Genomic DNA, 26,437 nt, shown 5'->3' on the forward strand with positions numbered 1-26,437 from the left:
CCCTGCATTGGCGGGCAGATTCTTAAGCCCTGTGCCACTAGAGAAGTCCCCCAGTTAAGATTTCTGGAAGGAAATCTGATTGGCTTAATGAATTTCCACTCTCCTTTCATGCCCGGCACTCATGCGTCAGATGCCCACCCTGGCCAATCAGCTGTGGCCAGGGTAGCACAGCACACGGCCACCCTTACTAGGAACTGCTTCTTTCAGAAAGGACCGAGGGGGTGGGTATTCCCCTTAGAACAGTTCCTTGCTGCCCCTGGCATTGACTGTGTAGTACACTCTCCTATTCATATAGCTATTAAGTGTCAGAGGCAAGCAGCAAATCCTGGCATCCTCCCGCCAAAACAACGTAAGCCATCGGCCCCTCATTCTACACTGGCCTTTCAAAGGTAGACGTGGGAGATGCAGGAGGGTGGAGAGGAATTCTTCGGCCAAGACTGAAGTACAGCCAGAAAGGTAGAAATAAGAAAGTGATATTTTTGATTCCCTCCTTTAGTAGATACGTTTACAATGCCCCTATCAAGAAGGGTTACCAAACCCCTAAACAAACAAAAAAACCTCACACTGCAAGAAAAAACACCAATAAATCATTACCCAATTTTGGAAAAGTGTCGTGAATTGCATATTGAAAAGTCAAGGGAATGGGGTGAGGTCATCTTAAAATGGCAGAAGGCCCCTCAAATTAGAGCCAGCTGTTCTCAGGCTCCACACCTGGCTCCACACACGGGCCTGTCCGTGTGAGAGAAGAGTCAGGAAAAGAATACAAACCATCCCGGGAACCCACAGGAAACGTGAGTCCCTCGCCAGGTAGGAGCTGAAGTGGGAATGAAATGATATTAGCAGCTCTCTCAACTCTCCATAGTTCAACACTTCAGAGAAATCCTCAAGGGTTTTTAAAGCTTTCCACCCTTTTGTTTTATTTTCTGAATTTTAAAAACTGTTTTCTCCTAATCTCTTTCTCTTCCTTTGGTCTCATGGTTACTTCCTGTTCCAGGCACCTGCAAAATAGTCCCAGTTTCCCTTGATTCAGACCCCTGAGTATTTATCCTACGTCCCCGTGGCAACCTCTTTGGAAGAAGGACTGTTCATGGAAATATTAAATGATTTCGACCAAGGCTATCTGGGTTTGAATCCCCATTCTAATTCTCATCAGCCTAGTGAACTAGGGTACATGACTTGTTTTTCTCATCTATAAGAGGGGGATAAGTATAAGAAGATAAGTACAAGAATCTTAGGGCTTCCCTGGTGGTGCAGTGGTTAAGAATCCGCCTGCTGATGCAGGGGAACATGGGTTTGATCCCTGGTCCAGGAAGATCCCACATGCCGAGGAGCAACTAAGCCTGTGCACCACAACTACTGAAGCCTGAGCTCTGCAACAAGAGAAGACACCGCAGTGAGAAGCCTGCGCACCACGACAAAGAGTAGCCCCTGCTCACTGCAACTAGAGAAAGCCCGCGCACAGCAACAAAGACCCAGCACAGCCAAAAATAAATAAATAAATAAAATTAATTTTAAAAAAAGTTAGAAACTCCTTAACACCCAGCTTTATTCTTCCTTCCTGACACTTTGCAAACTCACTCCTCGCTTTCCATTCCATGCCTGCACGCCTGCACGTTCATCTCACAGGTCTCCTGCCTCTGGTCTCTATCTGATCCAAAGCCATCAGGCTTGTGGCAGATGGAACTATCTGAGTATTGCAGACTCATGCTGGCTAGAGCTGGAGGAGATCTTGGGAACCAACCAAAACAACCATCTTATGTGGAGGAGAAGGGAAATGGAGGGTCCTGAAGACGAAATGACTTGCTGAGCTGGAGTTAGAATCCAGGACCCCAGACCTTCCTAGGCACTCCTTTTATTATGCCACATGGCCACTCATGAACCAGGAGCTAAAGTTGTTGAAGAAGGTAGGTTGGTGATGGCAGTAATGAGAGCTTTGTTTCCAGTGTCTGACCCATGCCCTTTGCAGGGAGATGCTGAGTTGCCCCCAACTAGAGTAGGCAAAGTGTGATTCTCTGCTCTATGGCTGTTGGGTTTGGCCATGTGACTTGCTTTGACCATTGGAATATGGGCAGAAGTCAGTTCCAAAGAGCATATGTGTTGCCACCCACCCCTCTTGCACTTTTATCATGGAAAGAACATACCCCAGGTGGCCACTGGTCCCAGAATGAGAGACATGGAGGAGAACTAAACACAACCCAGAGCTTGAAGTAGAGCTGCTGCAACCAACTTGCAGACCTGTGAATGTGAACTAGATGGCTGCTGTTCTAAGCCACTCAGATTTCTGAGTGTGTTTGTTACCCAGCAGGACCCAGCAGGAGTGAGTCTGTGTAGTGAAGTCCACTCTCCTTGGCTCTGGAGGGAAGGCTCCTCTCACTTGAACTGCAGCCAGTTCTTCAACCTCATCTCCCTCTTCTTTTCTCTGCCAACCTTCCTTTCCAGCCACATCTGAACCACCTGCACATTCCTACCTGAGCCCCTCTACTCCACCTAATTAAGTCCCAGACCTCATGAAGACAACCAACCTAGTCCCATTTATCCCTCCTTCCTCTGAACTCGGGTCACCAGAGAGCGGATTGCTCAGCGATGCTTCCACACTCTCACACTCTCCCTCACCCTGTCTCCCCGTCCTGGGTCCTCCATCCTTCTATGTTAGAAGAAGTGTCTGGCACAGCCCTACCTGCTCCTTACTCAGATTTTTCTGTTTGCACAGTCCTGGCTGCCCTGCATCACCCCCATGCCACCACTAGGCACTCTCTCTTGTCCATCCTCATGCTAACAGGACCCAGATGACTCCTGGTATGGAGGAGAGGATGTTGGAAGCCAAGGGGAAAAGCCCTCAAAGGGACGACCAAGACGAAGGGAAGAGGCCCAGTGGTCTGGGGGCTTTGACAAGACCAACCTGGATGCCAGGCCATGCCTGCTAACTGAACCTGAGAGCCTGCTGGAGGAGGCCTGGGAAAGCCCTGCCTTGACACCTGGTGGTGACTTAGAGCTCTTGAAGGCCTTTCTTTCACTGGCAGGTGGGCATCAAGAAGTCAACGCATGCAAAGGAGAGGGGGAGAGAGGAACTGCCTGATCATGGCAAAGGAAAATAGCCCAATGTTCCATTGAAAATATTTTACCGAATAAAAATTTTCCTAACTGGCAAGAGTGCTCTAAAAGTGGAGCATTCGGATCACGGAGGAAGTCCTCTTGAGGCCAGTGCAGCTCCTGACGCCCTGCCTCAGAGCATGAAAACCACCACCGGAAAACCTGAACACTCGGGACCACAGTTAGCAGTGCAGTCGCGAGAACCTGCAGCCCTCCAGGGCCCAAAGCCAGAGAATGTGCTGGAGGAGAGTTTTATTGCAGGAACCAAAATTTAACCAGCTGGAGGTCTCTTTAAACAATCATCCTATTCATATATTTAAAATAAATGTGCGTCTATTAGCAGGCAGTCAGTGTTTCATTATTAAGATGGAAGATGGAACAGAGTGTTCTTGGCTGAGTTGGTCCCAGAGTCCCAGGCTCCTCTTCAGGATTCCTCAGCATGTGGTAAAGATATTTAATAAGGTAAATTTGTTTCAGGCCTGACAGACTGGAGGCCCTCATACCTACACAGCAAACAGCTGCCAACCGAGTGGCACACAGAGAAACCTTTCCGAAATGATGTCATTATCTCCTGACGTTCTACCAGACGCCCGGAGGGAGCAGGGAAGGCAGGGAGAAAAGAGGAGTTTTAGAATGCTCAGCGGATTTACCAGAATCTCTTGGTAAGAGATACTAAAATACTTCGTAGAGCTACAATAATTAAAACAGTGTGAAATGGTTAAAAAAGGAGACCATTCCAATAGATTCGTTTTTTTCAAAATAGACTTCAGGTTGCATATGGTGTCAATACATAATAAAGGGGAAAAGAGGCTCATTCCTTGACATGATGAAACTTGTGGGCAAGTTTTACAAAGAAAAAGCCTGCAGAATTAGGAATGAATATGGAGTCATAACCCCTGAGGCAGCCCTGATACCAAAACCTGACAAAAAAACTTTTACCAAAATGGCAAAAAATTACCAAAGAAGACTTGAATAAGTGAAGCGATGTATCCTTTTTGTGGATGGAAAGTCTTTGTGGATGTCCGTCTACCCCAAAGTAATAACTGCATTTAACACAATTCCTATCAAGAGCCCAGTGAAAAAAATTTTAATTTTATATAGGTATTCTAAAATTCACCTGGAAGAATAATTATAAGAGCATAGAAAAGCAATTTTCGGAAATAGCAATGAAATAAGGAGGAGATTTGCCCTGTCATTTTTTTCCCATGTATTTTTAACTGAGATATGCATAATTGAATGAGTTTTGACAAATGTATGCACTCTTGCAACCACCAGCCCAGACAAAATATAGAACATTTCTGTCTCCCCAGAAGGTTCCCTTATGCCCCTTTAGAGTTAACCTTCCCCCAAATCCCCCCTCCTCCCACACTAGACCTGACACAGGCAACCGCTGATGTGTCACTATAGATGAGTTTAGTTTCACCTGCTCTGGAATTTCATCTGAGTAGAATCTTACAGAAAGTTCTCTCTTGTGCCTAGTCCTTTCAATCAGCGTGATTGATGTCTGTGAGATTCACCCTCTATCAGATATTAAAATAATTTACTGAGCGTATAGAAATCAAAAGTGTCATACTAGCATAGAAATAAACAGATTGATCAACAGAATAGAACACAGTCCAGATCTGACTCCAAGTTCAAGTGGGAATTTAGGAGATAAAAAGGTGGCAATTCAGGTTAGTCTGGAAAGTACAGATTAGCCAATTAATGACCTGGGGATAACTGGCTCATCACTGAGGGAAGATGAGGTTAGATTCCCTACTGTTCATCTTGTGCTGAAATATAATGGATTGGATTAAATATTTAAAAATAAAACTAAATCTATCAAAAATATAAGGAAAATACTTTATAATCTTGAATTTGGAGACCTTTCTTCAAGCATTGATCAAAAGCCTATATATATGTAAGATTGATAAACTTGACCTATATAAAAATCTGAAACATTCATCTGGTAAATTAAATCACCTGGGGAAAATAATTGCAACCTACATGACAGATAAGGAGTAAATATGCTAAACAACTTAAGAGCTACTGAAATCAGCTAGGAGACAAATACCCAAGAGGAAAATAAGCAAAGAATAAGGACAGGTCATCATTCACTGAGGAAGAAATACAAAGGGCCAATAAACAAGCAGTGAGGTTCAAAGAAATACAAATGATAGCAATGGTTTAATATCTAATTATTTTTTAACTATCTGATTAAAAAAAATTAAGACATCCATTTTTTATATGCAGATTCAGATACCCGTACATATTCTTTGGGAGGCTTAGTTTTGAGTGGTGTTTTACAAAATGCTCTCCTGTGTGACCCTCCTTGATCTTTAGCAGCTCCATTTAGTAGGAAGGTGAGGTCTTACGTTATTGATTTTACACATAAGGAGCCCTAGATTCAGTGAGATGTCACAGAGCTAGTAAGTGGTAAAATCAAGGGTTCACTTGTAGTTTTTTGAATGTTTATTACATCACGGTTTTCTTAGAGCCAACCTGGTTAGATTTTTCTCCAATGAATTTTCATCAGTTCAAAAGTTTCAGAATTATTAATGCTAATATATTATGCTCTCATTTCAGGGAAGATAAATTTAATGCCATAAGAATTTACAATCTTGATTTTTAATAAAACATTACATCCATTTAAGGTAAGGCACACTGATAGATAAAACATCTTAAAAAGAATGTGAGAATGACTGCATTGTATTACTTCTTTAGGATGGCAAGGAAGCTGTGAGTTATGGTGTCAAAGGTATTTTAAATTTGTGAAGTTGATTAACTAATTGGTTACTCCACTCCTTCAACAAATATGTATTGAAGGAGTGAATTAACCAATTAATCCCCTGCTATTCGACAAGGCTCTTTTCTTGACACTGGGGACAAAGAGATGAGCAAGTTAGACAAAAATCCCTGCCTGCGTGGATCTGGGTTTCTAAAGTTATTTTTCACATATGACAAAATAATGTTTGTGCTAGTTTAAGTATAAAATATACGGCGACTGCAATGTTTTAAATAATCCAAATGGTATAAAAAGCAGATAATTTAATAAACACAAATTGCAGTTTAAAATACACAAAAATGTTCTCCATTTTTGCCTGAAAATCAAACTTAGAATTATAAGAATGTCAGGGTTCCCTGCTAGAAGTTATGTTTATATTTTGTTCCTCTTCTTCTTAAGAAGGTATCAGAAAACCTCCTTAGACTCATTGAGGGCAGCGCCCACCCACCTTAGGAGAGCAGGAAAGGACACCTGTGTCTCTTGACTGAGTTTGCAGGAGGAGAGGGGCCAGGACTCTGACCTTGGAGAAGAGAACATGACAATGGCCTGGGCAAAGGGGAAGGTAATTAGACCCTCTTGTTTCAAAGGTTTAAAAGAAAAAAATCTGACCAACGCCTTGGAGAATCCCTGAGAAGCAGAGGACGTTAGTTGTACGGCTTCTGGGAAATTGGCTTCAGGACAACTCTGACTGGGTGTCCTGGGCCAGCTCTCCTGGGGGCTGTGGTCGAGCGTGTGCCCCAGACAGAGGCCTGCCTGAGGGGGCTCTGCTGGCTTGAGGAGATGCCAGCCAGGGCTCCAGACCCGGCTCCTGCCTTCCATGCCCAGTCCCATCAGCAGCCCGTGCCTCTGCACCCCTGGCCGTTGCTGCAGGACACGGTGCCCTCCAGGCTCCCAGAGCAGCGGACCCGGGGCTCAACACCAGTCACACCCCAGCACTTGACCGTCTCAGGGACCACATGGAACGGAGTAGATGCTAGAGGTGTGGGGACATCGGTCCCCAGGAAGGAGACACGGAAGGGAGCTGGGAGGATACCGGTTACTTGGTGATTTAAAACATTGTCTTTTTTTTTTTTTTTTAAACATTGTCTTTTTTGACATGGATGCTAATGATTGGCTCAAGGAAGGCACACAGCTGTGTGACACACCTAGAATGTTATAGACCTTTCCCCATCTGTATACAAGTGAGCTAGCAGGGGGTGTGCGTGTGCAACAGGTGGCGGTGTCCTTCACCCCCGGACTTGATATGAGCTCAGCTCGGGGCCCATTCCGCATGCTGAGGGCTGTCTGAGGGGTCTGTGCTAGATTCCTGCAGCATCCGATGGGTCACTGCTGAGCGTGGACCCCGGCTTTCCTTAATCCCCCATTCCCCCCAGACGCCGAGCCGCAGGAGGAGGACTTGCGTGTCAGCAGGACAACTTCAAACTGACCCTTGGATGTCACTTTGCGTCAGTGTCCCTCCTTGTTCCCCCGTCCTGGTCCCCATGGCGGACAGGACAGTTCAGCCAGCTCTGCCGCTTGGACGCCTGTCACCTTCCATGTTCTCAAATCTCACCTTTCTCTCAAAATATCAAGGTGTTTTTTCTACAAAGGCAGTGCCTCTCCCAAGGGGATCTCTGCTGCCAGCTGTTAAGCTGAGGACAAGTTCACTTCCCTTCACTTAACGTCGAACCTCTGAATCAGGAAGCGCGACCGGACAAGAATGAGCTGGTTGATATCAACTGTTTGTTTAATAACCACTGATAAGTTACAAAAATATATAAGCCTCTGGAGGTGTACTTGGAGTTCGTTAATGATGGATATTTCAGAGGTTAAACGGTGGAAGCCAGGCTTCCCTGGTGGCGCAGTGGTTGAGAGTCCGCCTGCCGATGGGGGGTACGCGGGTTCGTGTCCCGGTCCAGGAGGATCCCGCGTGCCGCAGAGCGGCTGGGCCCGTGAGCCATGGCCGCTGAGCCTGCGCGTCCGGGGCTTGTGCTCTGCAACGGGGGAGGCCACGGCAGTGGGAGGCCCGCGTACCGCAAAAAACTAAAAACAAAAACAAAAGGTGGAAGCCACTTCCAGAGGTTGTAAAGTAACCCTTAAAATTCTATGGTGAATTGTGCCCTTTAAATGGTACCTCAATAAAACTGCTGCAAAAAATTTAAAATTCCATGGCAGCTCCTGGTGAGGAAGAGGTAGGGATGGGAGACGGTTCCATATTTTGGCCACTTGAGGCCCCCCCAAGAGCTCTGTCCTCCGGCAGGGATCCTCCGGTCCCTCCAGCAGCCGCAGAGGGAGGGGCCCCTCAGCTCTGGTCAGGTGGCGTAGAGCACCTGGAGGCACCCATTCTTGAGCACCCCACCTGCTGCGAGAAGGGGCCATGCAGCCGTGTGCAGAGCCCAGACAGCTCATGTCAGCCACAGCTGGAGGGACAGCCAACCACGGAGGGAGACTGGGCCTTGGCTCGGGTGCTGCCGTGGGACTGAATTCAAGCTCCAACTCCTGGGAGCCAGGGGAATTGTGTGCCACTCCCACCCAGCTGCTGGGACACTCTGTCTGCCCCGCCCCAGGCAGGGCTATCACAAGACCTCTGAAATCCGGCCACAATCAAGTGGCCCGAGGTGGGTCTTTGACCCTCAGAGTGCCCCCACCCAAGCCCCCAGACCTTCTCTGATGGTTGAGCTGGGAGGGGAAATGTATGGGAACTGCCATGCTCATGGTCCTAGCAGGTCTGAGAGAACACGCGACCCTTAGAGAGAGCCAGAGGGCTGATAGAGAAAGTCCCTGTGGCCTTGGCGGTGCTGATTCCGAGCCCCGCCCCTGCCCCTACAGCCCGTCTTCTTCCAGTCCCTGAGGTGCTGAGCGGTCTTCGGCTGCAGAGCCAGTGAGAATTGAGAGTCTCCTCATCTGTAGCCCAAACCTGACCATCAGCAGACTGGGCCCGGGGCTCAAGAGCTCCTGGAGGAGCAGCGGGGAGAAGCCTAGAGCAACGGCCTGGGTGCAGCAAGAGGAGAGGGGTCTGGAGTGCCCCAGGCAGACGGTGAGAGGCGGCTCAGAGCGAGAGGTGCGTCCTCCAGGGGCCCGGCCTGTATTTGTGGAGCCAGCCCCACAGGGTTGGGGTACAATGCTCATCCACCCAGTAGGGCCTTTGCAAGAACAGAGCCTCAGACAGAAGGCTATAAGAGTGGCCAAGAAGGGCCAAGCTATGAAGTGCCCTGTCCATCTTCACAAAAGTGGTCTGTGCCTGCCTCTTGGAAGAGCGATGCAACAATTCTCCAACAAGAGTGATGTGCTGGAGGCCCACGTACAGCAAAAAAAGAAAGAAAAAGAAAAAAAAAAAGAGTGATGTGCTTTGGGTCTTTTTGTTTTGCTAAAAAAAATTAAAAAGTTATGGCCACATTACAAAATTTGGAAGATTGAAAAGCAACAAAAAGTCACCCATAAACTACGAATGAGATGTTGAAAGATGCTGTTTTAATTAATTTCCTAGCATGCAGTTTTACACGAGTAAGGTGTTAGGGTGGATAAACCTAAACCAGTGATTCTCAAAGTGTGGCCTCAGGAACAGCAGCAGCAGTGGCAGTGTCGCCTGGAAGCTCGTCAGAAATGCTGATTCTCAGGCCCCACTCACCCTCCCAAGTTAGAAACTGGGGTGGAGCCCAGCCAGCTCTGCTTTAACAGATCCCATGAGCTCTAGTTGGGGAACCATTGGTTTACACCTTTGTAATCCCATGCAGTCCTGACACTTTACCACCAGGGGGCACCAGCAGGCTGCGGTTTTCCCCTGCCTTGGCCAGCTTTTTTTCCCATTCTCTAAGGACCTGCAACAGACATTGAGACCCCGCTACACTTTATTTTTTCTTTTTCTTTCGTTTTTTTTATTGGAATAAAGAAAGACTGATGATATGTTGGGAATTATTGGCTAACCTTAAATGCCACCATGTTTGGGCCAAATTGTACTGTTGTTCCAGTCCTTGCTTACCTGTCGACCCAGTGTTTTGGCAGTGGTAGAATGTACTTGACAGCACTTATTTTAAAAAATTGTTTTTTGATGTGGGCCATTTTTAAAGTCTTTATTGAATTTGTTACAATATTGCTTCTGTTCTATGTTTTGTTTTTTTGGCCACAAGGCATGTGGGATCTTAGCTCCCCGACCAGGGATCGAACCTGCACCCCTTGCGTTGGAAGGGGAAGTCTTAACCACTGGACCACCAGCGAAGTCGCTTCACAGTGCTTATTTTGTTTGGAACATAAAGAAATGCAGAAGCATATGGGCCAGCAATAAAGATTATCTCCTAAGAAAAGTTTGTGTTCTATAGAAAGCAGGAGACAGTGCCTCCCTATTCCTTCTCCTGCAGTCCATTGGCGGGGCCCCTGGGATGAGGGCCTGGCTGTCATCAGTGTCTCTCCTCCCCGACCTCCCTCTGGTTACCTCTTGTTTTCTTTTCTTTTATTTTATAAATTTTATTTATTTATTTATTTATTTTGGCTGTGTTGGGTCTTCGTTGCCCCGCATGGGCTTTCTCTAGTTGCGGCGAGCAGGGGCTACTCTTCGTTGCGGCGAGCGGGCTTCTCATTGCGGTGGCTTCTCTTGTTGTGGAGCACGGGCTCTAGGCGTGCAGACTTCAGTATTTGTAGCACACAGGCTCAGTAGTTGCGGGACATAGGCCTTAGAGCGTGCGGGCTTCAGTAGTTGTGACGCATGGGCTCGGTAGTTGCAGCATGTGGGCGATCTTCCCGCACCAGGGCTTGAACCCGTGTCCCCTACATTGGCAGCGGATTCTTAACCACTGCGCCCCCAGGGAAGTACCCGCCCCCCCACCCCGCCCACTGATTTTTTTAAAAAAGAAACTTCTAATAGACCCAGTTATTTGCCTCCCTTTCCATCTCCCTTTAAATACAGTGTTTGGCTGCTCTTATGGCACCTGAGGGCATCTGAACCCACCTTCAGAACAGTGGGCTCCAGGCAGGGAAGGCTTTCTTGGAGGTGCTCTGTTAGAGCTTCCCATAGAAGGACGGGGTCCAGTGATGACTCGGTGGATTGAGCTTTCTGACACCTCCCAGGAGCATTCGGCTTTCTCCCTCATGACCCTGAGTTCCCTTTCCTGAGAACGATTCAGACCTCAGCAGTTTCTCTGAGTAGTTTGCAAAACACCTCCCTGGTATACCCAGACACTCTTCCTGTTAGTAGGGCTTTGAAGGGTTTGTTTTTTTATAAATTTATTTATTTTTTATTTATTTATTTTTGGCTGTGTTGGGTCTTCGTTGCTGCACGCGGGCTTTTCTCTACTTGCAGCGAGCGGGGGCTACTCTTCCTTGTGGTGCATGGGCTTCTCATTGCGGTGGCTTTCCCTGTGGCGGAGCCCAGGCTCTAGGCGCGCGGGCTTCAGTAGTTGTGGCACGTGGGCTCAGTAGTTGTGGCACACGGGCTCTAGAGTGCAGGCTCGGTAGTTGTGGCACACGGGCTTAGTTGCTCCGCGGCATGTGGGATCTTCCCAGAGCAGGGCTCGAACCCGTGTCCCCTGCATTGGCAGGCGGATTCTTAGCCACTGCACCACCAAGGAAGCCCTGAAGTGTTTTTAATAGGATGTACACGTGAAAGAGCAGTCTATATTTTCAGAACTGCTAAAAATCACTCCCATTAATTTATGTATTTTTTAAACTTGCTTGTAACTGAGTAGTTATCTAGGACTCAGCTGTACACATGATTTACTCGTTTGACAAATGTTCTAGAGTCTAGATGCTACACTTTCAGTGTTAACAAAACAAACCTTGTCCCTACAAAATTTACATTCTAGTGGGAAAGGCAAGCAATAAACAAAGAACCACATAATATAATGTCAGAAGAAAAATAAAGCGGGGTGAGGGGGTAACCAGTGTGTGGGTGGTAAGATGGGAAGTTATTCCAGATAAGATGGTTGGGAAGGTCTGGCTGAGAAGTTGGCATTTGAGCAGAGATCTGAATAATAAGTGACTATATCATGAGAATATCTGGGGAAATGGCTGTCCAGGCAGAGAGAACTGCAAATGCAAAGGCCCCGGGGTGGGAATATTACTTGGGCTTCCATGGAGAAGAGAGGGGAGTAACACTAGAAGCAGGGAAACCCACTAGGGAGCTCTTGTGGTTGTCTAGGCATGAGACAGAGGTGGTTTGAGCAGAGTGGGAGCAGAGGAGGGGCAAGATGTGGTCAGATCGAGGATGTCCTTGTAAAGTAGATTCGACAGCATTTGCTTCTGCATTAGATGAATTAAAACCTCTCTACTGAGATGGTTTCAGGTATGCTTCTTAAAATTCTGTTTCTGTGAAATATATTTTTACTTGGAATAATTATCACCTAGGAAAGAGTATAGCTTCATATTCACCCCTGTATTCAATGCACTTAACCAGAGTAGTCCATGCACATTTTATTGCTATTCTTGCCATTTATTGAGTATTAACTGAGAGAACAGGTAAGACATTACTAGGGCATGCAGTCTTCTCACAGCCCTCTGAATTAGGTATTATCCCCATTTTACAGATTAAGAAACTGAGGCTCAGAGGGGCAAAGATATTTGTTTAACCACACATCTCCGAAGATGTTTGTCATAAGTGCAAAGGGTCAGAGAGACTTTCTCATCACAGGAAAAGACCGCAGAGTGGGAACATTGCCAGAAGACAGATGGAAGCCATGAGCCAGGGAAAATGGGCTTCTCAGGGTCATAAAGGAAGTCTTAAATCTTTGATGGCGGCAATGACAGAGATGGAGCAGCCATTTCTCTTGCTTTTGAGCAGAGATGGGTAAGGAGTAAGCCCAGTTCTGAGAAGGGCTTTTCCTGGAGGCCTCTCTCCTTTACCACGTGCTTTGCATGAGAGCCGCCCTGAGTACTCTGTGATTCTGGGACCATCTCAAGGGACAGAAGCTCACACCCCCAGGCCAGCCACTTTGGCTTCATTTACTGATAACAGAATGCGGCCTGCTCACAGCCCCCGTCCCTTCTGTGAGTGGTCCCCCAGAGTCACCCCAAGGGTCTCACCCATGAGAGTCACTCAACTTCCCATCTGCAGGGATCAGCGCAGGAGCCTTCAGCTTGCCCTTTGCTGCCAGGAACTTTCGCTGAGCATCAGTGATGTGCCAGTAACTGGGCTAGATGCTGGGAACATTAGAACAAGAAAGACCTCATCCCTGCCCTTGAGAAACTCGTAACCACTTTGGGGGAGCACCTTGGTTCTGCCCAAATGGGATTGCTCTCGTAGACCGGGGAGCTAATGACCACTCTGGCCACCCATTAGTAGGTGTCAATAGACACAAAGACATTTGCTGCTTGGCTGAAGGAGAAGGGAGTTTTGGGGGAGTGTTGGGAGGTGTTGGACTGGCTGTAAGGACAAAGCAAAGGACAGACAGAATGGTGTGATGAGGAAGGAGGGGATGGCCTGGGGTCACTTGTCACCCTCCACCCCTGCCCCTCCCCACATGGATTGACCTCAAGGCCCAAAGGCCCAAGTGGCTGGTGGCAGCAGCTGAAAGAGCAGCTCACGAAGATCTGACCCAGCAGCATTGCTCAGGGACCAGAGCCTCCGCGACCTCAGCCCCAGAGAGCTCAGGGGGCCTCAGTGGGGGCTTTCTGTGCCCACCAAAGCAGCATTCCTGGCGGGGCTTCGACAGCATGGCTTGGCCAGTGTCCCCTTTGAGGGCTGGTGTGCCATCGACTGTCCACCTGGAGGACAAGGAAGGAAAGTGTGTGGTGCCTCTGGGGTTTCCCTGAAATTAGTGGGGTGATTGTGGCAGGAGGCACCATCCTACAGGCTGCGGTAATTTGGGCATCACTGTTCATGGGACTGGGCTTTTGTTTGCAGTCTGGGAAGCCGGGCACTCAGGTGGTGGAGTGTGCGTGCACCTCGTCTTGCAATCGTAGGTCTTCGTGTGCCGGGCAAAGAGCACAGAACCTGACACGCATCATCTCATGTCATCCTCACAGTGACCACACGAGGTAGGACTATTATTGCTCCCATTTTACAGAAGAGGATGCTGAGGTTTCATTTGCCCAAGCCTCCAAGCTGGAGGGGATGGTGCCAGGAACGGGGCCCAGGTCAGCTGACATCTGGTGCTGGTCCAGCCCCCACTGCATGCAGCTTAGGAAACGCCCCTCCTGGAGAAGGTCCAGCCAAGTACAGGGCTGGGTTCTGAGAGCCTGATTTGATTCTAAGAGTCTCCTTTCTTGGAGTTTTTGAAATTCTTCTCCCTTTTGAAATAACCTTATTGTTTTCTACATAACAGATTTATTGAGATATAATTCACATACTACTCACTTCACCCATTTAAAATGTACATTCAATGGTTTTCAGTATATTCAGAGTGGTGTAACCACCACCACAATCAATTTTAGACTGTTTTCTTAACTCCCCGAAAGAAATCTCATACCCATTAGCAATCACTCCCTATTTCCCCTCACCCTCCCACTCCAGCCCTAGACAATCACTCAGAATCTATTTTCTGCTTCTGTAGATTTTCTGCTTCTGGACCTTTCATGTACGTGGAACCATACAATATGTGACTTTTGTGTCTGACTTCTTTCACTTCGCATTCTGTTTCTAAGGTTCCTCTGTGCTATGGCATGTATCAGTACCTTGTTTCTTTTTATTGCCGAATAGTATTCTGTTGTGTAGCTAGACCACATTTTACTTATCCGTTCACTAGCTGATGGACATTTGGGTTGTTATCACTTTTTGGTTATTATGAATAATGCTGCTGTGAACATCTCTATGTGTATATATACATGTACATACATATATACACACGCATATGTACATGTATACATACCTCTTCATTGCCAACAAGGCAAGTACAACCAAAAAGTACAAGAAATAAAAAGTCAGAGACACCTGAAATGCCTCATCTAGAGGTAATTGTTGTCACCATTTGGCCAACATCCTGCCAGATGTCATCCCATTTCAAGCCTCAAAAATGATCTAAACCGTTTCTTTGAGTTTGGGCCCAGCTTCCTCCACTCTCATGGGTCATGGATCATGCAGGAGGCTGACACCAGACCCCGCAACCCCAGGCCTTCCATGGAAAGATGCTGAGGGCTCTTTGGGCCAGTGCTCTCCACAAGGCGGTGTGGGTGCATCCAGGGCCTGGGAAGAACGTATGTGTGTATATAATACTATCATACTTTTATTAACACAGACGTGCTTGTATTTTATGTTCAGATACCTAATTATACCCAAGTTTTTACTGATGGGGTGCTTTCAGTCATGAAAAGGAGGTAGATCCGTGCAGAGGTAGATCCTTCCGCAGGAGGCTGTCCAGAGCTCCCAGTTCTTCTCCATGCTGCCTGAGCCCTGGCGGCGGCTGCACCTCGCCTGCTTCGCCTTTCTTTGCTCACACCCGGAATTCACACCAGTACGGGTGTCCATAGACCAACTGACCCGAGCAGTAAGCCAGGAGAGGGAGCCCCGCAGCGCTTTCCGGGGTCCCCTATCTCAGCCGGCGCACCCAAGCCTGGGGTCCATCTGCCCGCATCGACGCACGCTCCACGCGGCACTCTGATGCCCTGCCTTTCTCGCCAGCACCCTCAGGCTTGTCTGACTTTGTCCCAGGGGAGCCCTTGATGTTCCCAGCGCTGTCGCGCCCCCTGGTGTCCATCCGAGTGAAGCGCCTTCTCTGACCCTCTTAGATCTAACATCTAGGACCCCTGGAGCCCTGTTTCTGTCCTGCTCATAGCCAAAGCCTTAAGGCCCCCAGCAGATGAGACAAAGCGAGAGAAGACCTCGGAGAGATTCCTCGGAGAGCCGGCCAGCCCCAGAGAGGACAGGTCTGTCCATTCTCCAGCTCCGGATCTGCAGCTCGTCGGCCAGAGGAGGATGCGCGTTCCTCTCCGGAACGCAGCGCAGAGCCGGTGCCTGCACTGTCGCTCGTGAAATGAAAGGGTTGGCAAACTCTGGGGAGGAAGCGCACGTATGCTGCCCCGCGTAATGCACAGCACCCATACTGGCCCGACACACACACACACGCACACACACACCCCAGCACAGGGGCTGAAATTCAAACCTCACACCCGTGGGAGGGGCCCGGGCAGCCATGGAGAACAGGCAGGGGGCAGAGAAGCCAGCCCAGACTAAGATGTGTGCAGTGGGGCCATGTCTGGAGAAGGGCGTTAGAGTGGAAAGTCAAAATATCTGATGGACATGGGGGAACAAAAAGAAAGCTGAAGGTATTTTGGAGTGAGGATGTTTTGGTAGTTGTAGCAGTCCAGTTAAGGAGACTGTCCTCAGATTATGTTAATGGAGACCCAGAAAGGGCAGAAGAGGTCAGGGAAGAAGCAAATGGGCTAAATTCTTTGTCTCTCTTGTGAAGGAGCTCAGAGTTATTGTTTGTGATTTTGATTCTGGTAATAATATAAATGTGGGTTTAATAATTTTCATGAAAAACTAAATGGAACAACTAACAATTAAGAACAGGATGTCTACTTTCCAAATCATTGCAGGAGATTAAAGCAAGCACCATAGTCTACAGAAGAAAAAAAATTCAATTAAAAGGAACAAAAAATTTAAAGAACCTTAAAAACACAAAGTCAAAATTCAGATAAAGAAGTTGGGCCAAGCATGAGCAATAATGACAATAAATGTGAACAATCTAGTTTTCTCATTAAAAGGCAGAACGTCTCAAATTACATATATTTTAATCTAATACATTACAAACACACCTAAAAAAAAAAATACCAGAGAGGGAAAGAATCAAGGCTTGGGCAAAGATATCAAGCACAAATAAAAATAAAGTAGGGCTGATAACGTTCACATCAGATAAAGTAGAATTTCCTCGGGAGCGTATGGCACACAGCGAAGGAACCCTAAGTGGCGGCTACGTATGGGTGTAGGCTCTGGCTCCTGCTCGCGAAAGTGCGGGTCTCCGCCATTTCTGGGCACGAGCGAGGACTGCACTTCCTCAGCCCCTCAAAGTAGGGCATGGTCATGTGACTTGGTTTGGCCAATTAAGTGTGACTATAAGTCTCAGGCATCCTGTCTGGATAGAAGCCCCTGGGTGCTTGACCTCCCAGCAGGCTCTCTTCCATGTCGCATCAACTGAAGGAAAATTCCTTGATTTGGAGGTGCAACACTGAGCCATCGTATGGTAAGGAGTTGTCCTGAAGGACCGCTCAGCTCCATAATAGACTTTGTGCAAACAGGAAATAAATATTTTAAGCCACTGCATTTTGCTGGTTGTTTGTTACTGCAGCATAAGCTCACATTTCCTATCTAATACTTATATTAATAGTGAACCTTTATGTACTGAATAAATAACAGCTATATGACTATTAAAATATAAAGATAAATAAATACCGTATGATTTCACTTATATGTGGAATCTCAAAAATAAACGAATAAACGCGACAAACAGAAAGAGACTCATAGATATGGAGGACAAACTGGTGGTTGCTGGTGGGGAGGGGTGTGGGGGGATGAGTGAAATAGGTGAGGGGGATTAAGAGGTACGAACTTCCAGCTATAAAATAAATAATTGACAGTGATGTAATGTATAGCATAAGGAATATGGTCAGTGATATTGTAATCATTTTGTAGGATGACAGATGGTAACTAGACGTATCGTGGTGATCATTTTGTAATGTATAAGATTATCAAATCACTATGTTGTACACCTGGGACGAATACAATATTGTAAGTCAATTATAAAGAATAATAACAATAAAAAGAAAAACTATAAGGATAAATAGAAAAAAAATCACATTCTTCCAACATGATTACCAGTGTTCAGTGTGGCATGGAGGGAGGGATGTGGATGGTGTAGGTAGTGTTGAGGGAGCGTCCGTGACCCTCCAGCCAAGCTCAGTAAAGGTGTGAATGTGGGGCAACTCCTAGAACAGGAGCCGCCAATCACACAGTGCCCACACTTTGGACTCAGTCAATCCTTTGTCTCCTGCGTTCCAGACAATCAGCTGCCTCCAGGGAGGTGATATCAGCCCCCATACCTGCTGCAGGTCTCCCTCATCCCTGCTAGAGGAAGGTGTCGGACCCCTGCCTCAAGCCAAATCCCTCTTGCGCTTTGTGATTCTGTTTGCCTCCCACCCTACCCACTCTGGCAGGCGACTCCTGCAGGCCACCTGACCCGGGTTCCCCTGCTGACTGGCTCCTGGTGGGTTTAGCCAATTGGAGGCACCAGCGAGAGGCTGGGCGGGGTGGGGAGAGAAGTTGGGGTATTTCTCCCTCATCCCACCCTGCACCGTGGCACAGTTCCAACACCAGGACAGTCTCTCCCTTCATCCCAGGCTTCCCACTAACTCCTCCGTCACACCGGCCCACACCTCTGTAGATGGTTCCTTCGGTTAAGCCTCTTCATGTAAAACGTCTGAGTCAAATCCCATTTCTGACGGGACCCTGACTTTTCTCCCTCCCTAACTGGGGTTGGGGCTCCTCAGTCTGTCCCCTACCACCCGCCTGGGTTAAGAGCTCTTCCTATGGATGAGCAGGGCTCTGACCATGTCCAGATATCGTGGCCCCTCTGATCACCCCCAGAGCCCCTCCGCTTGTGTGCAGCCCCATTTTGGACCGCCCGTTTGGCACCAGGGGAGGACCTCTCATATCTCAGGCAGAGGAGGGATGGCAGACTCCTGGAACCTGCCTGGCTGAGGACCTGGACGCTCTGCCTCACCTCCATGGTAGGGGCAGGGTGGTACCTCCCTGGCATGGGCTCGAGAGACGGGGCCTCTCCTCCAGGTGTGTTCGGGAGCCCAAGGTGGGGTTCCTGGGCCCAGTCCTGCCAAGCCAGGCTCCTACATACCACCAGCTGTAGCACCAGGGAGCCTCAACCAGGCAGACTCCCCCATTCCCCACCCTGACTCCCCAATAACTAAGTGCTTCGGGGAAGGGAATGGCTTCCTCCGGAACACCCCCAGGCCTGAGGCCTTCCAGCACCTGTATCTCTCTTCGCCTCTGCCTAACCCCGTTGGTCTTTCACAGTGAACCGTCTGACACTGCATGGGTACCGGCCCTGTCCCGAGGACCAGGGCTCCAGTGAGGCCCATCCCCTGAGCTGGTCCTGGCTGCTGTGTTCACCCCGGTGAGAGAAGCTGCAGGTTCTCCAGCAGCTCTGGAGGCGAGTTGCTCGTGCAGAGGGATGAGCTCCAAGATACAGCCCGGAGGACTGGAAGCCTTGTGCAATCCCACCTCCCGGGTAATCTCTGGAGGTTTCAAAACTTTTCCTGGTACTGATGGACTCTCTGTTGATCCTTCCCCAGCTTTCCAGCAGAAACTCGTGGCTGGGATGACGTGTCCCCGTTGCTGCCGAGGAAGCAGTCGGAGGACTTCAGGTTTGGATGTCAAGGAGGACTTGCCTTCTAGCAACGTCCTACGCCAACAGGTTGCGGGGCTGGCCTTCTCCAGCGGGAGGCTGAACTGGCAACAGAGAGTCCTGCATGTTGTTTGCAGCTAATTCGGGGATGAGAGCTACTTGGGAGGAGAGCATGTGTCGCTTGGGCCCGAGGATCCCGGCAACCCAGATACTGTCCACGGAGAAAAGCTTTAGCTTCTGGTGGCGGCTCCCTGAATCCCAGAATTCTCCGCCCCTTTTGTCTCTGGGCTTCGGAAGATGTGCCTGCCTCACCACCAGCAAAGCCCACAGTGTCCCCACCGCCTTCCTGTTCCTGCAGCGCCCCTCAGCATCCCCCGACACGGGGCCTGCAAACAGCACAGTGAACGGAGGCACCGGCGAGCCCTGGGCGCTGGAGGCCCTCACCCTCATTGACCTGGCACCTGAGTTCTGAGCCACAGAAGCGGGGTGAGAGAAGGAAGATAGCCACACCCTAGAGAGCTCAGCCCAGAGAAGGGCCCTGGGGCAGTGGCGGAAGCTGAGGCGTGGGAAGGGCGCGCCTTCCCCAGCTGGAACATGTCTTCAAAGCTGTTTCCTCACCCAGGTGAGGTCACGGTGTCGGCCGCTGACCCGCCTGAGAACCTGCTGCTGAGGGAACAGAGGTCAGGGCTCGGATGCCAGCAGAAAACCCAGGTGCCACTGGCCACCTCCCCTCCCACCAGAGCCAAACTTCCTCTGGAGATACTCGGCTAGGCCTGCTGACCCCACGACTTTGGGGCCACTCCGCTCCCAATCCCCTGAGAGGGGTCATGCTTGCCTGGTGGAACCAGCCCCAAAGGCTCTTTCAGTCCTTGTTTTCACCAAACGAGGGACAGAAGACAGATGGGGGAGCTGCACAGGAGAGTCACGTACCAAGGATGGGGTGAGATTAGCTCGGAATTATTTAAGTTTCCTGCTGGTTTCAGGAAAAGAGATTCTAAGTAGTCATAATTTCTCATGCAAGACTCCATAGGAACCGTAATCGTTAGCAGCTTCAGGTGAAAAGAAAACACACAACCCCCTTGAAAAGCACACTGCGCTATGCAAATAGGAAACCTGATAATACGTTCTCTTTCTTTCTGAGATCCTTGGCCTCAGGCCCCCACTGAGCCTGGTGCTTGCTATGAGGAAAAGCGACCCGCCCCATGCTTCCCGGAGCCGAGATTCATAAGGTAACCAGACCAGATTCCACAAGATATATGGAAACCTTCTAAATCTCCCCAAAGCAGAAAGGAAGTTTTCAGTGATTTGTTTCCTTTAAAAACAGAGAGAAGATGGAGTAGAATTAGAGGGCCCTCAGTCAGCTAAATTCAGTTTTAATTTAATTCACCACATCTGACTTCTCAGCTGTCCAGCGCTCCGAGCAGAGCTTCCTGACCTGGCCAAGCTGGTCAGAATCACTTGGGACAAAAGCCACATGGCCAGTCCTACCCCTGGAGGTCAGATTCAGTAGATCCGAGGGTGGGTAGGGGCAGGAATCTGTATTTTTAACAAGATTCCTGGGGGATTCTGATACAGATCAACCCAGACTTGGGAACGGGCTGCTAGATCTAGTTAGAGGCCAAAGCCTCGTTTCCGCATTCTCCCTCCTTCTCAGACTAATTCTTAAAAAAAGGTGCAATGAGTAAATAAAGACAGCTTTCAAGATGTTCACGGGATGACTTTTTTTTACATTTTTCAACTAGTTAAGACAAAAACATTACAATGATTGACTTCTTTCATTTAGTTACATAAATAAAATTTTTATAAATATCTCTTTATAAACAATATAAATAGCTTTACAACATAAATACATTTATGCATGACATGAATTTACAAACAGCAATGTTTTACAGCTGGTTTTGTCAGTCTCTTAAAAACTGTCCCTTGTCATCACGTCGGTGTAGGTGTGTGTGTTTTGTGTATATAATATATATAATATATAACTTTTTATTTTTCATTAAAAAATAAACAAACAATAAAGTCATACCCCCCTCCCTAAATAATAATAAAACAGCTGGTGTTGTGTATTCCCAGTACCAGGAAAAAAAAAAAAAAGAAATGTAAAAGCCACATTGCGCTGGAGGTGCTTCCAGATGCTGGGAGGCTGATGACCAAGGGTGACCTCAGCAAAACGGAGCAAGTTCCCAATCCTGAAACACAGAGGGGCCGAGGGACACTCAGCTGAGAAAGCCCAGCCTACAGGGCACTTCTAGAACCTTCCTCCTTTTCCCGCTGTAGCAGGAGGCAAAATGCCTCCACCTTTGCCCTACAGGCCCTGATGAAGGCCTTCCTGCAGAGGAAAAAGGGCCCTTCCACTCCGGGCCTCTCCAGGCCCTCATCCATCGCCTGCTGTGTCCTTGGCACTTCCTGCCCCAGCACAGGTGGAACCAGAAAGTCAGCCAGCCCTCCTCCCCCTCTGACTAAGTGCAGGCCTTGTCCTTGGCTCTCAGTGAGACACAGTGAGGGAAAGGGAATGGAAAATGAAGCCCCGCCACCCACCCCCGGCCCGCCTCTATTTTTTGCTACAATACAAACCCTCCGTCAGGTGCTTTACGTGTCTGGGGGATGGCGGAGGGAAGGGGGAGAGAAGCATCTGAAGATTTGGGAAATCTGGACTCAAGTCCCAACTGAATATTACTTCCTGGATGGCCCTGCATAGCTTTGAGTATCGCTTTCCTCACCCATAAAATGGGATAATAGCCACCTCCCAGGGCTGGCTTTAAGATTCAACAGCGGGCCACACACTGGGCATTGGCTGAGTGTCTGGGTCACAGCTGCCCATAAATAGCACTTCCTTCCCCAGCTGGCTTCTCCTCAGAAAGGGTCCCCTTCAGAATCAGAGGAAATGGTGTGTCACACCGGCCCTGGGGAAATGAGTGGTCGTGCTGGGTTTGCTGGCTCGTGAGTTGGCAGAGTCATTTGATGAGGGCTGCACCCAGTCTCTGCCAATGGGTGTGTGGGTGTTCGGGGGCCAGAGGAAGGCTTCCTCCTGAGACAGGGTGGTGCCCTTCCAGAGGACAGTCCTGGCAGAGGGACCCCGGGCCTCAAGGCCTTGATGAACTTCCTCAACCCCTTTCTCTGCCGTCGCACATGTTTAAACAGAGGACAGATGTCTGTGATGTCCCTGGGCCCCATGGGCAACGGGTTCATTCAGGCACCCTCCACACCTCATCTCTGCCATTAGCATTTCATAGTCAAGGCTGTAACCGTCAGCGACAGTCATTATGGCAGCTGGTTAGAGCCAAAGTCAACTCCTGCATAGACAAATGGCCACAGCCTCGGAAGAGCTTTCATTAATGGGAAAACCCTAAGCTGTCTTTCTCTTTTAAGCCCAGACAGTGAGATACCCTGGGCATCTCCACTAGGAGGTTGCAGGCAACAGGAAGGATGCTGTGCCTTCTCACGGGGCTGGGGGTGAGGGTGGGGTTGAGAAGGTTAAAGGTGGTGGAGGTGGGCATTCAGTTAAAAGAGAATTTCCAGGAGGTTGACAAGCTTCCCTGGTCAAAGGGGTCAAGAAGCATTAGCAACCTGGATTCCACCTGTGGAGTACCTCTCTCCACGAATACCTGGTACCCACAGACAGCCTCATCCAAGAACAAGGGGTCTATGGGGACGTGCATGCCAGGCACTTTCTATGACCTTATCTCCTGCTAACTCATAGAACAACCTCTGTTTGGATTCTGAAGTTTGAACTTGGTGCTTAATTCACAAATTGAAAATTTGACGCCTGTGGCTCCTCCATCTCTTCATTGTTGAGACAGGAGAGAATAGAACAAACCCATCACAATGGTAGCTTCTAAAGGCTGGTCCACCAGTGCCAGAATCATGGCAAGTCAAGATCTCAGACAAACGAAGCCCCTGCAGGAGGAGCACACAGCCTGGCCAAGTCTGGCTGCAGAGAGGAAGGACACCAGCTAAATGCTAGGGCAGGCGGGCGAGGAGTGCTCCTAAGCTGGGTGGGGCAGGTTTTCCGGGTCATTGACAGACATTTTAAAGAGCTCCTTTGGGCATCCTGCAGGCCCCAGTTCATCTTAGGCTAGTGTCCGGCCCTTAAGTTGCTCATGAGTTAATTTGGGAAGGTAAACAGGTTCACCAACAACCATAGCTCAGGTGAAAAAGTTTTCTGTGTAGTAAAAAAGGCTCAGGCATTGCACTGGAGACCTTCAAAGATGGGTGCTCTTGTCCTTTGGGGGAAGACAGTGTAGACATTGATAAGGCTTCTGGGATGAGAGAACACAGCTTGGCCTGCAGTGGGACAGAAAGACTGTGGGACAGGGAATGACAGCAGCTGGCTGCAGGCAAGGCTGGACACCAGGAGGTCAGGTTCTAAATCACTTGAATGTCAGTTCCGGAGGTTGGGATGTTGTTTCTCCATGGATACTGATGGGCAGCAGGAACGGAGGGGAGTGGGGAGAGGAGGGAAGGACATTTGCCGCTGCACCTTGCCAGGGGTGCAGCACCTGGCCGGGGCTGAAGGTAGCACAGGGGTTTCCAGCCTGGTGGAGGCAGAGGAGGCCATACCAGAAACCCAGGTATGGAGCCTAGGCATGGTCGGGGGGGGGGGGGGGGGGCGGGGCTCAGTTTGGGACATGTTGAGTTTCAGGTTGGGGCAAAAAAATAGATTATTTTAGTTTCTTTTTCCTTGCCCTAAAATAGTGCCATGAACACCGAGGTTCGATCCTGAAGTCACACGGATTGCTACAGTGTCAGGACCCTGGACAGACCGGTTTGCCCACAGCCATGGTTTAGAGAAGGGACAAGAATCAGAATGCTCGGGGGCAGAAATGCTCCCTGGTGATGCTAACAAATGGCTATTCTCCCTACTGTGAGGGGGCAGGTACCGCTCCAAGTCTGTCCCGTTACAGAGACAACAGACCCAGGGAGCTGTCCCGACCGCTGGGCTGCTTACTGCCCAGCGCCATGATGCAGTGGCTAGCAGATCAACTTACCCTTGACTTGTATGTATGCCTTTCCTCCTCTGCTCCCACCAACCCAGGATCAGCCCTCAATTCCCCCAGTTGGAGAACTGGGGTCAGTGTTGCTGGTTGCCTTATGGCCCTGGGGTGCGTGGGACCACATCCCCCCCCCCGAGCTGTCTCTGTTTCTCCAGAGGGAGCCAGGTGGGTCCATCCATGCTGAGCCATTTCTGACCTTGCCAAAGTTCCCTGACCACTTTATCCCACTTCTCCATCTGTAAAATGGGATGATAAATGGTGTTGGGGGCAAATGTCTAGCACACACACTCAATCTTGTGCCCAGATGGTCTGGCTGGGAGGTGGAAAGGTCCAGGGGATCAGAGAGGAGCCGGCCTGCGGGAGGGGGTGCAGGCTTGGTTCTGGGGGGCTTCACGGGAAGCTGGGTGTGCAAGAGCTCCCCGCGGCCGGGGTTGGTAGTACTCACCGCCGCCAGGGGTCGCCGCATTAACATCCCAGGCCGCTCATGGAGCCGATCCTGTCCAGCTTGAGGCCGAAGCAGCCCTTGGACAAACCCTTCTTGTTGCCTCCCTTGTATTTCCGCGCGTTGGGGTGCTCTTGCAGAAGACGGGCCCACGCCGCCCGAGACTTGGTGTCCACGCGCAGGTCCCGGAGCAGTCGCGACCGGTCGCCCTTGAGATTGGCGGCGCCGCCGCCCCCGGGAGTCTTGTCGCCCTTCTTCTGACCTCCTCCCGCAGCCTGGGGCTCGGCCACCTCCTCCCCTGGCGGAGTGCGCGGGACCTGTCAGAAAGAAAGAACGGGCAGGTGAAGGGACGCGCCGCGGCAGCGCGGGGGACTTTGCGGGGCCGCTGATGCTCCAGCCCGACACTCCGGCCAGCGCGGTTTGTCCTTTCGAGTCCTGAGCGCGCCCCCAGAGGTGCCGGACGGCTCGGCCCTGCATCCACCTGCCACGCGGCCGCCGATGTCCGCTCCTTCGGGGAGCCCCTTGCCCTCCTCTCCTTTGCCCCTTGCCGGGCTGACCACACTGAGGCAGAGGCTGCGCATTTGTCGATGCTCTCCCAAGTCCGGGCTTCGAGAGCTCCCCAGCTCTCACCCGCGCACGTCTCAGGGGAGGGAGAGAGCCGCCTTCCCGCCCCCTCTGCTCCCTCCGGCGGGCCACACCCTCCTAGACCTCCTAGCCCTACCACCGCCCCTCACAGTTCCGACGTCCCTGCGACAGCACCCACCTTCGGCGGCGCCCCGGGCTTGGCTTCGGACGGCCGGAACGAGAGTAGCGCGAGCAGCAGGGCGCAGGCCAGCAGCTGGGAGAGGTGCATGGTGCCCGTGGGGTGGCTGGGCGCAGGCCGGCGGCAGCAAGGGTGCGCGGGGCCGGCGGGCAGACGGGCAGACGGGCAGGCGAGCGCGGAGCAGGCTGGCCGGGCTGCGACGCGGGTGCGGGTCCGGGTCCCAGTGCTGCGCAGCGCCGGCTGGGTGCGCTCTGAGCCCGCGGCTCCGCTCGCGCCTTTATAATCCAACCTGCCGCTGATGTCATCCTCCCGCCCACAGGGCCGCCCGGGCCAATGGCACTCGCGCCGAGGGTCGGGAGGGGTCCGCGGGGGCTCCCCCTCTGCCCCCCCGCCTCATCCAACCCCGGAGGGATCCCGCGGCTCGGCGGGCTCTCTCCCGACTGCGCTCCAAGCTGCAAAGCGACGCGCACAAGGGAACTCGAATTGCAGGGAGCGCGCTCTGGCATGCCAAGCGTTTGTGCGCCCGCTGCCCTGCGCACAAGGTTGGACCTCAGCACACACGCTCTTCCTGGAAAGGATCAGTTTCCCTCTTTGCAAGTGCAAAGATAGGCTCAGAGGAATTAAGTAACTTGCCCAAAGTCACACAGCCAGAAAGTTGGCACAGCCCGAAATCCACGCAGATCTGCCTTGTTGCCAATCTCTTCCCGGGGCACCTGACAGGCGCGAGGCCTGGCGCTGCTGCTCCACCTTTCACCTGCTCGCCGGGACAGTAATTCAGATCGCACCGACGCCTTTAGCTTGGGGAGGCAGAGGATGGGGCCAGAGGTCCGGGAGGTAGGCACAGAGAGAGCGGGGTTTGCCCGGGGCCGCAGGGGAGAGCGCAAGTCCTTCACCGGACCGTGCGAGCTTTTCGCCTGCGGGTGTGTTTGGGAGCGAAACGTGAACGAGATGCGAGTGTTCATGCGTGTGTGCGGCAGCATACTGGGCCCGCCGCTGTGGCTCTAAGTGCGCCCTCAGCCCGGGCCGGCCCTGCAGAACGTCCCCGGGTCTGACCCGCCAGATGGCTTCCTTCTGCGCCGACGGGTGCGCGCCTGGCCTTGACTGCACCCACTCGAGGATCCGCAG

At 50.4% G+C, this 26,437-nt stretch overlaps 1 protein-coding gene across 1 annotated transcript; it reads right to left on the minus strand.

Moving 5' to 3' along the window:
* Nucleotides 1–20,832: 20,832 nt before the first annotated feature.
* On the minus strand, nucleotides 20,833–25,547 carry NPPC (natriuretic peptide C). Its single transcript, XM_065880794.1, has 3 exons — nucleotides 25,313–25,547; nucleotides 24,553–24,866; nucleotides 20,833–21,302 (listed from the first exon to the last, which is right to left on the minus strand). The coding sequence occupies exons 1-2, from the start codon at nucleotides 25,400–25,402 to the stop codon at nucleotides 24,573–24,575; spliced, it is 384 nt and encodes a 127-aa protein (XP_065736866.1). The 5' UTR covers nucleotides 25,403–25,547; the 3' UTR covers nucleotides 20,833–21,302; nucleotides 24,553–24,572.
* Nucleotides 25,548–26,437: the final 890 nt, after the last annotated feature.

The sequence above is a fragment of the Phocoena phocoena genome, chromosome 7, assembly GCF_963924675.1.
Source record: "Phocoena phocoena chromosome 7, mPhoPho1.1, whole genome shotgun sequence".
Classification (NCBI taxonomy): Eukaryota; Metazoa; Chordata; class Mammalia; order Artiodactyla; family Phocoenidae; genus Phocoena; species Phocoena phocoena.

Bases quoted from the DNA above. Each gene is read 5' to 3' on its own strand.
- NPPC (XM_065880794.1), bottom strand. From the start codon at position 25,402: ATGCACCTCTCCCAGCTGCTGGCCTGCGCCCTGCTGCTCGCGCTACTC. The intron at 24,867-25,312 runs GTGGGTGCTGTC...TCTTTCTGACAG, and splicing joins AGCCCGGGGCGCCGCCGAAG to GTCCCGCGCACTCCGCCAGG.